Raw genomic sequence first — 16,047 nt, 5'->3', positions numbered from 1 at the left:
TTCAAACTATATTATTTATTATATATTTCTGCCAACGCTTACAACGACACAAGACCTTGTAAGATGGAACACATTGCACATACAGTACTCTTACCACCGCTGGAGGCAGAGCCTTACTAAAGTTACAGTAGCTCAAATACTCAGGGGAGGACCAGAATCACTACAACTCACAAGAAGCTCAACAGAAATCTCTCACACAGTAACACTGACACAAACACAGGGACCAACACTATTGAGGAGCTAAAGCATAGTTTCAGGATGAGCTGAACTGCGGCTGCATTAGGACGCATCGTTGCCTCTATACGCCGCAGACCACAGACTTGGACCTTGGATTTCAGCAGTGTTTTCTCCATCTTCTCCATCTCCAGACAGGGCAGGCGACCTAGCGTGGCGTATATGTGTCGGGGGGTTGTGTATGAGCAATGAACACACAGAGGCCCAGAGAGGAAGACCCGCTTAGATGGGGTGCCTGAAGTTCTGGCCAGCAAAACGGGCCTTGTCCCCGAGCTCCTCTTCGATCCTGGTAGATGAAGTGATGACAGTTTGTTAATGCGGATGGAAATTTGGTGCAACTCTCAGAAGCTTCATTCATTAAAATCGGCTTTATATTTATTGTATGAAGTTGATTGATGATGTATGTGGTATAATTCTATACTGTAGGCCAGGGGCCTTCAACGTTTTTCCACTCCAAACTGATGGAGAGATTAAGTAGGGACCCCCTACCTATTATATGTGTTCTATACTAAACTATATTGAACTTAAATATGTTGGATTTGTGTTAATATATTTAAAGAAATTTAAATTTGTTAGGGAAATAAAAAAATATATATAAAAATGCCTAATCAACCAAAGATTTTGTGACCCCCCTGGAGTACCTCTGCTGTTGAAGACCTATGTTGTAGACCTATATCGGTGCAGTTGATTGATTATATATCAATGCTTTTTGTACACTATATTAAATCCATTCATTATATACAGGGACATGCAAAATGGCAATGAATCATAGGGTGATAAGGGGGTAGGAGTTAATACGTTTATACGTCTTCCTGCTTCTTTTTGAACTGATCTTCGTATATTCTTTACCCTTTTTATTCTTTTTGTTCAAAATAAATAAATAAACTATAAAAAACTAACTAAAAATGAAGTAATGTGTATGCTTTTTCTTTTGGGCTGGACTCACCTGAGGAGCTGGTTGTACTTGGCCAAACGCTCAGATCGGCAAGGAGCACCTGTCTTGATCTGTGAAAAAGAATTAAGACAATGAATCCAAACGTGCAACCTAAAAACAGGAGTGGGGCTTGAATAGTCCTGTAACAACCGAGTTACCTGTCCAGTGCAGAGACCGACCACAAGGTCAGCGATGAAGGTGTCCTCCGTCTCTCCAGAGCGATGGCTGACCATCACACCCCACCCGTTGGTCTGGGCCAGCTTGCAGCTAAAACAACAGACACACGTGAGCCCCGCTGGCCAGCTGACACTTTATTTACGGCTTTGGATTATGGCAACAGGAGTTATTCGCTCGCTGTGCTGTGTGCACTCACGCCTGCAGGGACTCCGTGACCGAGCCGATCTGGTTGACTTTAAGCAGCAGGCAGTTGCAGGCCTTTTCGGCCACGCCCTTAGCGATGCGTTTGGGGTTGGTGACGGTGAGATCATCACCCACCACCTGGATGCTGGTGCTGGCCGTGAATTTGGACCAACCCTCCCAGTCATCCTGGTCGAAGGGGTCTTCAATGGACACCACTGGAGGAAAGCAAAAACATGGAGCTCATCAGTATTGTTTGGGAAGTCAGTTTAGTCAATGAATGTCATCTACAGAAACCTTAGGGCTGCAATCAATGACTTCATTTGGACACTTGGGGGCAGCAGAGGCAGGCTCATACACTCGCAACTACTATATTGAAAGCTCTTGAACAAGCTGCTAACTTTGACAGCAGTGCACAGTGGGCTTTTATGACAGCTGGAATGTGCTTATGAGAGCAAACATACCCAGAGTATGCATCAATGGTTCCATTTATACTAGTGTGAATATCTGAATAGCTACACATGCTGCTTGTACGTCCTTGTCCGATATAAATAATTCATAAATTTGCAGCTATGCGGATGCAGAATGCCTGATTGTAATGTATCCACTCTCAATTTAATGTAAGATGAAATAAATCAAATCTCGTTTTCACGCTTTTCTGTGTTCTTGCTATTTTAAACGGATGTTTATGACAATTTTACATCTTGCAGCAGAGTCTTCGAGCTGAAAAGTAGCAAAACTCACCGGGGTAATCTTTGACGAAGCTCCTGTAGAGATCAGCCAGCTTGTCAGAGGAGATGTAACGGCTGGGGTCGTCAGGAGACTTGAAGTCCAGGTCGTATTTGCCAGCCTTGTAGAACTCGGAAGCAGCCACATCCATGCCGATGACAATCTTGTCGGTGTAGCCGGCCTTGGCGATGGCATTCTTGAGGAGCTCCAGAGCTGGTAAAAAATTAAATAAATAAATAAATAAAAACAATTTGACTACATATGCTGCTGATAAAATAAAAACTACCATTCACAAATGAGTCACGACTAAAGACTCTGCACCACTGGGGCATTTGCCATATCAGCGCATTGACCTGACACTGGAGTCAGAGGCTTCGGTCAACAGAACTGACTTGGGGCCTTAATTTAGAAACCATATGTCAGCCCAAAGAGTGACATGATAAGTTAAATGCTTCCCCGGAAGGACTAAGGACTACACTGCTTTCAAAACACACCTTTAAGGCTACTTAAAGTACAATTTGCTCAGCTGCCTTAATTGTCTTTGATTTTCTAATTATTTCTCACACCTTCTTTGTTCTCCAGGATGTTGGGGGCGAATCCACCCTCATCTCCCACATTGGTGGCATCCTTGCCGTATTTCTCCTTGATGACATTCTTCAGGTTGTGGTAGACCTCGGCGCCGATACGCATGGCCTCCTTGAAGTTGCTGGCTCCGACGGGCAGGATCATGAACTCCTGCATGGCCAGCTTGTTGCCTGCATGGGAGCCGCCGTTGATGACATTGAAAGCCTGAAGCGGGGGAGCAGAGGAGATCAGCTTTTCAGCCTAATGGAACCGCAACACAATCTAATGGAACGCATGTTAATGTCCTGTTAGGCTTATTGATCCCAGTAGTGGTACAGGACTAGAGTGATTGCGCTGTTGTGCTCACAGGGACTGGGAGGATGACTTCGGGGTTGCCAGCCAGGTCAGCGATGTGGCGGTAGAGGGGAACGCCCTTCTCTGCTGCACCAGCCTTGCACACAGCCAGGGAGACGCCCAGAATGGCATTAGCACCAAACTTAGCTGAAGGGAGAGTAAACACAAACATTTAAATGTGGTTTTATGAAACATTATAGTCTCCAGACCTTCCCTAAGTATTTTTTTAACGTCTAAATCTTAAATGAATAATGCATAAGACTGAAATAATATATTTCTACCTGACTCTTTATTTTAAAATGTGTTTGTTAAAAGTAGCTTACTAAGAACATCGTGGCTGTATATCTAACATTTCAACTAGATGTGTTTGCAACACAGGCCGCTATTTACTATCAACAACTATAGTAGCTTAAAAGGTGATATAGTCGGGAGGATTACAGAGACTGTTAACTTTAAGCTCACATAACTCTGCCCTGAATATGGCAAATTGAGTTGCACTAGAGTCCACTGGTGTCTCAAAGTCGCTACTTACACTTGTTTTCTGTGCCATCCATGTCCAGCATCAGCTTGTCAATCTTCTCCTGCTCCACAACGCTCACATCCTGGATGAGACATGACACATGACATAAGTTCTCCTTTACACGTGCAAATAAAAAGTGATCTGGTGTAATTTTAACTTGTTAGTGCAGAGGAGCACACTCTCATGAGGTTAAAGTTAACACAGCATGTCAGAATTCATACCACCAAAGCTCTACTACTGTTTGCGGTTTAAAGACAATTCAGGTGTATCCTTTTAATTAAATACCAAAACAATAGATGTAAAATACTCAAGACATATTGTATGTTCTATGTTTGTGTACCGTTTTCCTGTTAAACATACAAAATTAGGAATTTACTAACAGTAATCGGAGGTAGCGTACAGTAATATTAGTCAAACAATAAATGGTCCTACCTTGCTAACCAGTGCAGGTGCAATTGTTTTATTGATATGATCAACTGCTTTTGAGACACCTGCAAGGGACAAGCAGACCATGACTGACCCAGGAGAAGAAGACCATGCAGAGCAGGCAACACAGATGACCACAGAGCATCAGAATTTGTGTAAATGTGTAAATAATTTACTGCAAAATCGAATTTAGTCTTTGTTTTTTCCTTCGTTTTAGATCTGTGAACATCTGTTAGCGCCTGACAAGGTTAGTTTCCAAAGACAAACTCATTCTTCATGCTGCTGCGCACAGCAATATGTAAAAAAAAAAAACATGTTAAATGTTATTCCACACTTCATTTACCTGGTTACATAAAGCAGGAGCCAAGTATTCATTTATATATTTAACTGCCCTTTTGACTCCTGACAGGAGGAAGAGAGATGTGGGGAATGGGAAATGAAGAAGTAAGAGATGAGGACAGAGAGCATCACAGTGTCGAAATGACGTGAAAGATTACAAAAAAGGACGGAGTCACTGTGACCAGCAATTTGTGAGGGCGCATCGAGGGCGTCGTCTCCCTTACCTTTGCCCATGTAGCGTGTTTTGTCATTGTCACGGAGCTCGAGAGCCTCGTAAATGCCTGTGGAGGCACCGCTGGGAACGGCAGCTCTGAAAAGACCTTGAGGACAAAGAGGACGTTTTGCATTTGTTATCAAGTTGCTGTGTCATTTCCAAGAAGTCTGTTATAATTATGTGGTGTTGAGACAGCCCATAACTTGCACACAAAGACATGTTTATTAGAAGGGGGTGCTTGGTATGCAAGGAGCAACAGTGAAATTAAATCAAAAGCATCTCCTGCTACATTACTGCTGTCCAACCGTTTTCTGTACGGATTGAGAAATGAGGCACGTAGGGAGGAAGTCGAACTGGCTGTGCTGCAGAAGGCTGTGATGTAACAGGGAAAGAGAGGGTTTGCAAACTGAGCATGTGCGGGAGAACAAGCCACGCCCATCCATATGAGAATAGCCATTTTGGATTGAACCAAGTGAAGTGAGATTGGTGCTGGGCAAAATTGTATTCTGGTTGCTCAGTGGAGCAGGAGGGATGGTGTGAGTCTGAAGGGATTTAGGGCTTAGGACAAGAGGACGCAGCCGCTGTCTGGGCTCTGAGCACAGGCTTAACAAATCATCTGCATCAAGACATCACCTGGCTGCATCTGGAGGATGCTGGCATCTACCCAGCAGGCTATAAATCAAGAGCTTTCACACTTTTCTGCACAAATATAATCCGAAAAGTCAGCAGAAGAACACATTTTAATGACGCATATGATGTATAAGTCATTATATTATTTACAGACATGTGAAGTATCAGCACATTTACATGAACATGCAGTTTAAAAAATGTACTATTTTGTGCTAAAAGCTCACTCTAGATATTTATTCAACAGGAATAATGATAGCAGATGTCTTTTGTAGGTTACCAGAGCCGCTGGCGATTACATAATTCTAACAGCCATAGTAGTTTTTTTTCCTAATGTGCCTCTGAAGCTGGTTACGTAACAGAGCAAAAACACATTACATTAACTAGAGGACAGACAGCCGTGCTCTGGGTGCAGCGCTCTCCTCTTTGGTCTGTGCCGTTAATGATGGCACAACACTGCCCGACGGACTTGAAAGAATAAAAGGTGCTATTTACAGTAAACTGGAGCACTTAGCGACCGTCCAGAGCTAATGAAAAGACGACACGACGGCAGAAAAAAGGGACAGCCAGTGAAGTCAAGGCAGTGTTCGCTAACTTCCATGTCAGTGGACATTCAGGTTGGTTCATTAACATTCTCAGGACATTTCAATGGGTTGAGCTATTCTTTTGTTTCAGGCAGAAAAAGCTCGCTCTCCAAACTCTGTTGGGCCACTAGTTAATTGAATACATCGATCCCAACCTCAAGCATATGTGTCAAAAGAGAGAGAGCAGGGTCTGGATGGTTTATGCTCAGCCGCTTTATTATATAAACAAGTCGGTTAAAAGGAAGCAAACTGTGCCTTTAATTTACTAATTTACTAAATGCCTCTAATTTGCGTAAAATATCAATGATTTAACTCGACACAGGTTTGCTAGAAACACCTACTGTATGAGCTGCTCCCAAACAGGAACCCTTACAGTAACAGTGCTGTGGAGGAGGGAGTGATATTACAGGAGCTATTTTCACTCATTCATCATCTGATCTCTGCAGCGGTGTAGGGAAACAGAGCAGCTACACTGGCTTGACCCCCTACATTAAGTAGTTTTTACTAAAAGCAAAACAGCAACTTGTAAAACGTTTTTGTCAAACAGGACGTTCTTATTGCAGCAGTAAAACATAATCGCATGTTATGGGTTTGCTGAAATTGCTTGTATGCAAACTACATATGAAGCGGCTGCCAATGAGCACAGTTTCTAACTAACTTGCCAACAACTGCCAGGATGTGCAGTACATGTAGTGTGTATGTAAATGGGCTAAATTAAATATATATATATACATGTTGTACAGTACCTTTCTTGGTGTACAGGTCAACCTCCACAGTGGGGTTGCCACGGGAGTCAAAAATTTCACGAGCGTGGATCTTCAGGATGGACATGGTTCTGGATCTGTGGATGAAACGACAGGTAAGAGGCGTCGGTATAGTTCTGATCCGTGGTCCAAGCAGACTGGCCGCCCTGCAGCGTCACTTACATCGAGCTAAAGCTTCGAGTCGACACAGTGAGATGGCAGAAAATGTGACGCAGTCACAATAAGAAGTAATCTAGAAAAAGTTTGAAGAGTTTGGAGTAATGAATTAGCTGTGAACGCCACCTGAAGCCACTGTGTGGGCTAGCTGGGACGGCAGGAGGTATTAGTCACAGAAAGGCGTGGCTTCTGCAGCACACACACAAAAAAAAATATATCTGAAGGTCATTCAGTTTACTCAATATATCAAGATTACAAAACGGCATTGCAAAAAGCTAGCAGAACTGAAACACTCTCAAACAATTCTCGATTGCAATATTGAAGAATCAGAGTGCATAACAATGAGCGCGAGACTTGCCACAATGCGTTTTTGGCTTCTTTTTGTTCCCTTTTGTTTGTACAACTTCCCTGTACTGATAAAGGGTGACAGGCCTGAGTAGTGGTCTAATCTCAAAGAGCCCTCGTTATCTCTCTCAAATTTCTGTGGTGAAGGTCAGAGGAAGTTTCAAACCAGACTGTCTGTCTGCCTGCAACACTATTGATTTTCATGTGTTTTATCTAACATGCCCTGAATCCATGAGCTGCCTTGCTTGTCTATAGAGTCTGAGTGCAGCCTATAACTGTAAGTTAGAGTTCAGCTACAAAAGAACCAATGGAAAAATCCTCTGTCCTTAAAAGTTGGGTTGGAAACTTGCCATGGGCACAGTTCTTTAGCTAAGTGGAAATATTTAAATGTTTCTGGGAGACGGGCATTGCACCAGAAAACCTTTTTAATTTCAGTTAAGATGTGCCTGCAGCAGCAAGAAATGAAATACGTCAAACCAGCGAAGAGACTGAACATCAGGTTAGTAATCTTGATGAATTGATCTACAGTCAAATATATGTTAGATTAATAAAAACAAGAAAAACGCAGGTTTAAGTTAAGTTTTATCTTCTTTGATTGATTGTTTGGATTTACACAAAGGTTCAAACTTTTGTCCAAAGGTATTATTTTGGCAATGGAACATTGGACATTGGACCCATTATGATAATTAATCTTTCTTCAGCTATCCCAGACCTCTACCCCATGGATTTTTTTATTATGTTTTTTGGTTTGTTTGCAAAAACTGGAGTGCATGCAGGTAAGCCGGCAGCACAAAATGGCACCCAGAGATAAATAAATAATTGAGGACTGAAACTTGATATGTTTTGTTAGCCATGCACATGTAGATTTGGAGGAATCCCAACTTGGTGGGTGGCATCAGTGGACAGAAACAAATCATTACTGTGTACTAATAATGAGATCAATAAATATTAATAAAAGTAAAAACATTTAAATAATATAATATGCTGACAATCTAGCAGATGACTAAATGTATGTATGGATGTCTGTCAGAAAGAGAGATGTCTATGACTGCAATAGGAACATGTTAAGTCATGCTACTCAGTGATTTTCCTTTACACAGACACACCTCCGTGAGCGGTGCAAGCAACTGGTAGTAGTGGCTCACTCACTGTCTGAGCCTGCGTGAGTAGGTTATAACAATGCTACATGCCATTACAGTAAGGCTACGAGCTACAAGAACAGCAATGGTGGCTGTTCAATAAATGGGGAAAAAGGGCTGTCTGCTGGAAGTTAAACCTGCAACTTGACGCCCTCTTCCCACACACACTGCAGCTCTAAATGGAGAGACATCTCGCCAGCTGACGGCCTGGTTTAAAAATAGATGGTGGGCTACAAACTACTCTGCAAGCACACCCCAAAAAATAAAACATCGAATGAATCTGTGCTTGTTTAAATCTGAAATGAACATTTGAAGGCGTTAGCTCGCGCAAGGACAAGACTTCCGAGGAGGACAAACATCATGCCACACAATTATTAAAAGATAGAAATAAGTTTGTAGTTTACACACTATGTCAGAATAGACTCTTCAAATGTTATCACGTTATTCCGAGGTCTAAATGTGAGCGTAAAGAGCACAAATGATGACATTAAAGTTACCTTTCCGGCCTAACTGTGTGCAAGGACGGTGCTGTGTCGCTCTCTCTCTCTCGTGCGGGTGGGCAGAGAAGGCGCTCGTGACGCTCGGAGTTGGATGATAAGTGGACGAAACCAGGAAGTAGAGGAGCGACGGCGCAACGCGATTGGATGGGAGCGGCTCACGAGGCAGACGAGTGCGAGGAGTGATGCACGTTCGCCATCAGGAGTCAGACAGACATGAAGAAGGAGCAGGATGCGGATTTTATTTCTCGGCAGCATTTCATCCCAATAAACACAACACACGCACACAAACACACACATATATATATACAGAAAGAGAGCCATAAAGAGTGTTTTATAATTCTGGGGCATTGTGGGAAATGTATTCTTTTCTCGGATGGAACATGCGGAAATATGACGCAGAGTTGAGTACGTGCGGAGAGGCAGGCAGGGATCTCTCGATGCGGTGTTTCCACTTTGGTCACATGTCTCTTGCGGTCACGTTTCCCGTCACGAATTTCATAAAATGAATGGTAGCGGAGAGGCGAATGAGTACGGATGCGGCGATTCATAAGAAAACTGTTTGAAAATGAGCGTGAATCCCCGCATATTTAACATACAGCCTTGTCCCAGCCATTCACACATCATTGAAAGCTTGTCATTTATGCCGGTTTAGCCTTTAAACATGAAGATCAACCACATTAAGCTTCCGCATTTAATTTCGTGCAGTTATTTAATCTAGAAGTGTTTATACTTTAGTATTTAGCCCATAGAGCAAGAAAACATACACTACTACATCTATTAATACGAATACTACTACTGCATTCTAACGAATGGCCGCAATGGTGATTAATATCAGGATGGAGAGATGAATCACAGAATGAATGAGTAGTGGGTTTCCCCGCAGACATTTAACGTCTCATCATGACTGTACTCGTTGCGTGAGGTCCGTTTGCAGCTGCGCAGTGCAGCGAGTGCAGCATCCATGCCAGACCAGAGTTCCTGGAGCGACTTTGTGATGAAAGCCTGCTGCAGTGACCTTGAGACAGTCACTGCTGGACTCATTCAGATCCAACTGCGCCACCTGCTGCACAGTAACGTGTCACAGCAACAAGTGGCGCCAGTAAACCAAGTATGGATAGATTTTGTTATCATCTATCAACACGTGGCCGGGGTCATTTTCTGAGTCCAGATTTTGCAAGAGTGTCACAGGGGAAAAAAATAGTCAGGATTGCAATTATTCCCTTGGTTCCCATCTGAGTTATGTAGTGAATTAAAGAACAAATTCCTTTTGTCAACATCGAGATATCTAAAATAATGTTTTACCTATAACAGTGTTTTATATCTTATGAACTAACCCCATGTTTTCTGTTTAAAATGTGCATCTCCAATTTAACTGAGATAAAAAGTAATGGAGTAAATAGTATAGTCTTTCATGTACAAAGTACAAAGTAGAATTGCATACTGAATAGTTTGGGTGCAGCATTTAAGTAAATCTTATGGAATAACACGATTAAGGAAATTCTTGCAGACACTCATTTTATGTATTTTATGTATTTTAGGTATTTGTATTATTGTTCAGACTAGCATATAACTTTAGGCTCTGGCAACAGTTAAATTACAAGTTGATAATAAGAATACCTTTCAGTTCTGGGTCATAAACATGCGCAATACCAACATCCTGATATTAAAGCATCTCAACAGAACCTGGTCATCATTAGCTTTACTTGTGGAATGTCCCTTATACATTTTACATAATTACAAAATATTATTAATGCACACACAAAAATAGTTTCATTGGTTAAGTCCTGATACTTGCAGCCTGCACACATACAAGCAGAAAGCTTAATGGTGCAGCTTTCCACTGAACCAGGCCACTAGATGGAGCATAAGTAGCTTGTAGCTTGTACTGATAGCTTGATTATCTAGATTTAAGAGCCAGGATTTTAAGTATATGCAAATAAATGGTGGTGCAGACAATGACTGGAAACTCTTTTGAGATTTATTTATTTATTTATTTTTTAGATCAATTCAGAGGAAAAACACTTGATGCATTGTTGTGAAAAAAAGGTTTTCAGCATGACAATGTTTTACACTTTTTATTTCTCAGTACCTTGACTTGCTAACAAAATATATGCAGGACATCTGTACTTCACTGAAAGCTTAACAACATCATTAGCTGCAGCCTTCTTGGGCTGCAGCTAATAGAAAGATGATCATTAATGACACTGGACTTGTAAGACAAGATCTTATTTAATTATTGATGAGGGATGTCAAAATGGTTTGTTTCACATCCCAAAGATTCTCAATGGGGCTAAGCTCTGGACTCTGTGGTGTCTCATGCTCCCTGAACCGTTCTTTTGCAGTTTGCGCCTGATGAATCCTGGCATTGTTATCTTGGAATATGCCCGTGCCATCAAGGAAAAAGAAAATCCACTGATGGAATAACCTGGTCATTCAGTATATTCAGGTCGTCAGCTGACCTCATTCTTTGGGCATGATGTTGGCTGAACCTAAACCTGAGCAACGGCGCCAACCCCAGATTATAGCACTGCTGCCCCCACGTGCTTGTGCAGTAGACACTAGGAATGGTGATGCATCTTCACCTTCATCTGCTTCTCTTCTTACCCTGATGCACCAGCCCCTTTCACTTTCCTGGTTTTAATAATGTGTTGGACAGTTGTTAACCTAGTTTTATGTTTTCTCTGCATGATGCAGTCAATGATTTGACCGTTCTCAAACAAACATCATCTTTTCTACGACCACTGCATGTGTCTTTCCATATGGGGGTGAAGCTGCATCAGTTTGGGTTAAATAACTTGTTGCAATATAAGATAATCACCCATGCAGCAATTATCCAGTAGGAGTCTCGTGCCTATTTGTTTAGTCAAATCCAGGTGGGGACTTTTTTTTTTTTTTTTTTTTTAGTGTATATTAGAATTGTTTTACCAATAATAGTTTTCATTCAGTTTAGTCTGGTTTGTGCATGAAAGTGAGAAAATATCAAACCATCGAGTGCAGAAGTTACTCGGTACTACGAGGTTGTGTAAAAAACAACATTTCCTGGTTTGCAGAGGCCGACATTATTTTATATGCACGAAAAGATCCTGCTGTTTGGCGCATGACTCTAGATACATGTGAGGAAACACGATAAGAGAGGTGGTGGTCCACGCGAAATTGTGGTCAGCCAGTTTAAAAAAATAAAGTCTCTAAATTGTTGCACAATTGTGAAAGTTTAAAAGCTCACACTTCAGGAGTCTACGCTTGCTGTGACGAATACTTTCCATTGCTGTGAGGACAAATGAGTCTGTGTGTAGGTCAAGTAGTGGGCTGGCTTCTCACGTCTGCCCACAACCTAAATGCTTAGAGAAAGTCTTTTCCTCTCTGTTAAATGTGTTTCTTTGCCACTGTTGAGCTGCCCTAATTTGCTCCAGTGGAGTCGGCGAGTGACTCAGGATGTGACTGCGCTGGGCAGCTTCCAAGTTGGTGCAGCTGTGTGAACAGGGAGTTTCTTGGAAAGAGCCTTCATGTTCAGTGCACCTTAGTGTCAACAGTTAAACAAAAACTTAGGACCCATCAGTTCTGTCTGTGTTGATAGACAGTATTTAATCATCCATCTAGTGACATGCACGAAACACCCGGATGTTTTCGTGCATTTAAAATAATGTTGCTGTTTTTTTTACACAACCTTGTCACGAGTAACTTCACACCACTCGATGGTTTGATGTTTTGATATGTTTCACTTTCGTGGCTTTTTGATGTCACGCTAGACATGAGTGCACAAACCAGAGAAGTTAATCAGATTGGACCTGGTACATCTTGGACAATGGTGGACCGAGTTAATAAATGTCTCAGCTCAACGATGAGCCAACAGCATTATACATCAATGGATGTGACAACTAATTCTGTCCCACTGAGCCACAACAGTGAGACTGCAACAAAAATACAGATGTTGTAGAGAATCTTAAGTTAAAGCAAAGTACTAAGACTTTGAATGTGGTGGTTTTTTGTTGTTGTTTTTTTTTTTTTTTTTCTGGTGCCAGAGGGCACGGTTAGGGTAATGAGTCTTTCACATCTCATCTAATCACTGGGGTTTACAGAGAAAGGCCTGACAGAGAAAAAAAAAAAAAAAACACATCCAGGGCCTAGCTTAGTCTCGCTGATGGGAACCCAACAGTAGCTCAAATAACCACACGTTGAAGCATCAAGACGACCATCCTCTGATCGCATAACATGTTGAACCCAAGCACCAACCTCCGGGCCTGAGCGATGAAGCCCATGTGGAAGTGCAATAAACTGCAGTTCATTGAGTGTCTGCTTGAGGCTGCCTCCAAAAGGGAGAAAATCCCCAACTTTACAACATTATTTAACATGTTTACTGCCTGGTACAAAAAAACGATTTTGGTCTCAAAAAAACGGGTAGCGGAGAGTTGGGTGGGCGGGTCTCAACGTCCGACACGACACCCTATGTCCATATTTGGAGTATCCGAGCGTGGGCGGCGTAAAGCTCATCCATCATGGCGACCGCGGGCTCTGCCCACTTCAGGCTTCATTTTTGAGGTTCAGAATCCAATGTGTGACCTCACGATTTGTCCATATGTTTTGTTATGATTCCCTTTATAGCATCAAATGCTTTTACCACCATAGCATGTCTCAGTCTCGCTGCAGACCATTTCCATCCTTGTAAGTGTAATTCTCAAGTGCAGAGGTGCAATTCTCACTTCTTTGTCACTGCATGACAATGTCTCACACCACCTAACAACAGGAAATTACTTCTCTGTGCGCAGGAGGCCTCCGCTGTCGCCAGATCTCAATGCAGTAGAGACCCTTTGGGACGTGGTGGGACGGGAAGATTTGCATGATGAAGATTGCCCGTAAATCTGCAAGAACTGCGCAATGCTTTCCTGTCAATGTGGACCAGAAACTCAGAGGAATGTTCCCAGAATCCTGTTAAACCTACAGCACAAAGAATAATGTGAGTGTGTGTCGTATATGAATAAACAATGTACAAGGAATGTTTACAATTTGAACCGGCCCGTAAACTCTGCTGACACCACGTATGATCAAAGTTTGCAAGTCGGTTCTCTCGTCCTTATCTCTCATCTGATTCATTAAAAATACAACCTCAAGTATCGAATTCAGTTTCCTATCTATGTCGTGCCTTGTAAAATATATCGCGTTCAATCTAATCTTTCTAAACAAAGAATGAGGCCTTTCTTTGTTAGTTTTTTTCCATTCGTTTTCTTTACCGGAGCCGTATATACCGCCCGATATACGCTGGCATCACACACATATGTAAGCTTTAAATAACAAGCTTGCTCTTGTCTGGCACAATTACATCATTAAAGTTGCCAGACCTTAAAAACTATCATTGTCCTCAAGGCAAAGTTAAACCTAGTGATTTACTAAGGAGGAAGACGGCTCATTTCTAAGGTGTTGTTGTAGGCCGGCTGAGGGACATCTTAATGATTTCATCCTTTGTGTGCGTCCTCTCTCCTCCTGTAACTTCACCCATAAAGACCAGGTCTGCTTTCTCCACCTGGGCCTGTTTAAACTCGTTTTTTTTAATCAGCCTCAAGGTGCTGATAGCCAAACATGAAAACAACTGGCATTAATCAAGTGCAGGCCGCTGACTGCCGTCCACAGAGGAAGGATGTGTGTGGAACAATGAAAGTCTTAAATCAATGTGAGTCCTTTGATCAGTTTGTAATTTAAACAGGTCTCTGCACACACAGACACAAACATAAACTCTTTTTGACCAGTTTCCATCCTTAACTCCAAACATACCCCTCGTTAAACTTTGATTTAAACTCTACTTAGAGATTCCTTCTTGAACTAGATGTTACGTAAATACGCTAAAGGTCAAATGTCTGTGTGGTTACGAGCATAAGGACTGAAAAGAAGGGAAAACAGCTCTGTCCAAAGGTCCTACGAGGACCTTTAAAGTTTGCTAATTGATAATAATTTCTGGGTACTTCATACATCATACAAAGATACAATGATAAATAGATAAAAACAAGCGACTGAGCAATTGGCATCAGGTGGAATAAGCAGTTTTCAACAGATGTGTTTTGTTATTTGAAATGGGGAAATTAATGGATGTTTCTGAAGTTGGGTTGTAGTGATTGGGGTTGTTTCTTGGTCAGTTGCTTGGAAGGACCAATTGTTGCTACCCAGATTTGAAGAGTCAGCGGATTCACAAAGCTTTGTCATTAGCACTCAGTTCAGCTCTTTACTAATGAGTCAGTTAAGGTATGACAAATCAGCAGACATTTTAATTGGATAACTGGACGTTGCATAATGTTTGCATTCATAAAATCAAGCAAACATCTGCATACAAGTGAAACTTATCTATGTTGTCTAACATTTACCTGACATATACGGGAGTATAGTTCCCACCTTCTTATCTAACTCTTGGCAAGAAATAAGCACATTTCCCAAAATGTTGAACTATTCCTTTAAATTTCGGACCATTTATTTTTGTGCCGGCTGTGAACTACCCCTCTGAGGACAAACAGCGTGCTTCACATATTTTAAAGTCCTTGTTAGGACATCTGTCTTCCCTGAGAAACTGCACACTCACACACCCCCGAGCCTGACAGCTCTGGCATTTAAGGTTGAGGTGTTGGACAAGTTGCGACTGGTGCGCATCAGCAGGTGCAATAACGTATTGTGCTGTTATTTACTTCCCCTGTCGCTCAGTGTGTCGTTCACGGATGAGGTTTTTCTTCTTTCTTTTCTTCTACCCGCAGCCATTTGTTGGTTTTCTCGGAATCACCGTTTCCCGTGAAGAGATAAAAAAATCGCGCTAAACCCACAAATAACAAGTGGACGCACCCTTCTTTGAGTGTGAAGTTTGGTGGTGTCCGGTGATGCTGCACAGACAAAACAATGAAGATTTAGCCAAGACGAAATAATAATAATTATATATATATATATATATACATAATATATATATATATATATATATATATATATATATATATCGATGAACATATATATATATATATATATATATATATATATATATATATATATTATATATATATATATATATAATATATATACATATATATAAAATGTACTTGTTATTAAGATTACTGACGTCACCGAGAAACACAACATGGACACAGCTTTAATTTCAACTCCACATTAACTGGAAAACCTAAACCTATTATACTACAAGAGTGAGTGTTGCAGTTGAAGAGCTGCTTTCTCGTCACTTAGGGGTTGCTGTGAAGAGCTTTGGGCGTTTTTAGCAGAGGTGCCAACACCTCCCTCCACT

At 41.6% G+C, this 16,047-nt stretch overlaps 1 protein-coding gene across 3 annotated transcripts; it reads right to left on the bottom strand.

Moving 5' to 3' along the window:
• On the bottom strand, window positions 1–8,936 carry eno1a (enolase 1a, (alpha)). 3 transcript variants are annotated; one of them, XM_047593126.1, is made up of 12 exons: window positions 8,784–8,936; window positions 6,629–6,723; window positions 4,682–4,777; window positions 4,462–4,520; window positions 3,705–3,774; window positions 3,186–3,319; window positions 2,821–3,043; window positions 2,270–2,467; window positions 1,542–1,743; window positions 1,327–1,435; window positions 1,181–1,239; window positions 1–520 (listed from the first exon to the last, which is right to left on the bottom strand). In XM_047593126.1, the coding sequence occupies exons 2-12, from the start codon at window positions 6,711–6,713 to the stop codon at window positions 457–459; spliced, it is 1,299 nt and encodes a 432-aa protein (XP_047449082.1). In that variant the 5' UTR covers window positions 6,714–6,723; window positions 8,784–8,936; the 3' UTR covers window positions 1–456. The 3 variants fall into 3 exon arrangements, with proteins under 3 accessions (XP_047449082.1, XP_047449072.1, XP_047449090.1); XM_047593116.1 differs by lacking the exon at window positions 4,462–4,520 and adding an exon at window positions 4,125–4,183; XM_047593134.1 differs by lacking the exons at window positions 4,462–4,520; window positions 8,784–8,936 and adding exons at window positions 4,125–4,183; window positions 6,809–6,941.
• Between the last annotated feature and the right edge of the window lie 7,111 nt (window positions 8,937–16,047).

This window comes from Mugil cephalus, chromosome 1 (genome assembly GCF_022458985.1).
Source record: "Mugil cephalus isolate CIBA_MC_2020 chromosome 1, CIBA_Mcephalus_1.1, whole genome shotgun sequence".
Lineage (NCBI taxonomy): Eukaryota > Metazoa > Chordata > Actinopteri > Mugiliformes > Mugilidae > Mugil > Mugil cephalus.
Note: the sequence above shows the minus strand (reverse complement) of the source record. Positions and strands in the feature narration are given on the sequence as shown.

Bases quoted from the DNA above. Each gene is read 5' to 3' on its own strand.
- eno1a (XM_047593126.1), bottom strand. From the start codon at position 6,713: ATGTCCATCCTGAAGATCCACGCTCGTGAAATTTTTGACTCCCGTGGC. The intron at 3,044-3,185 runs GTGAGCACAACA...CCCCCGCTTCAG, and splicing joins AAGTCATCCTCCCAGTCCCT to GCTTTCAATGTCATCAACGG. The intron at 1,240-1,326 runs GTAACTCGGTTG...TCTTTTTCACAG, and splicing joins TCGGTCTCTGCACTGGACAG to ATCAAGACAGGTGCTCCTTG.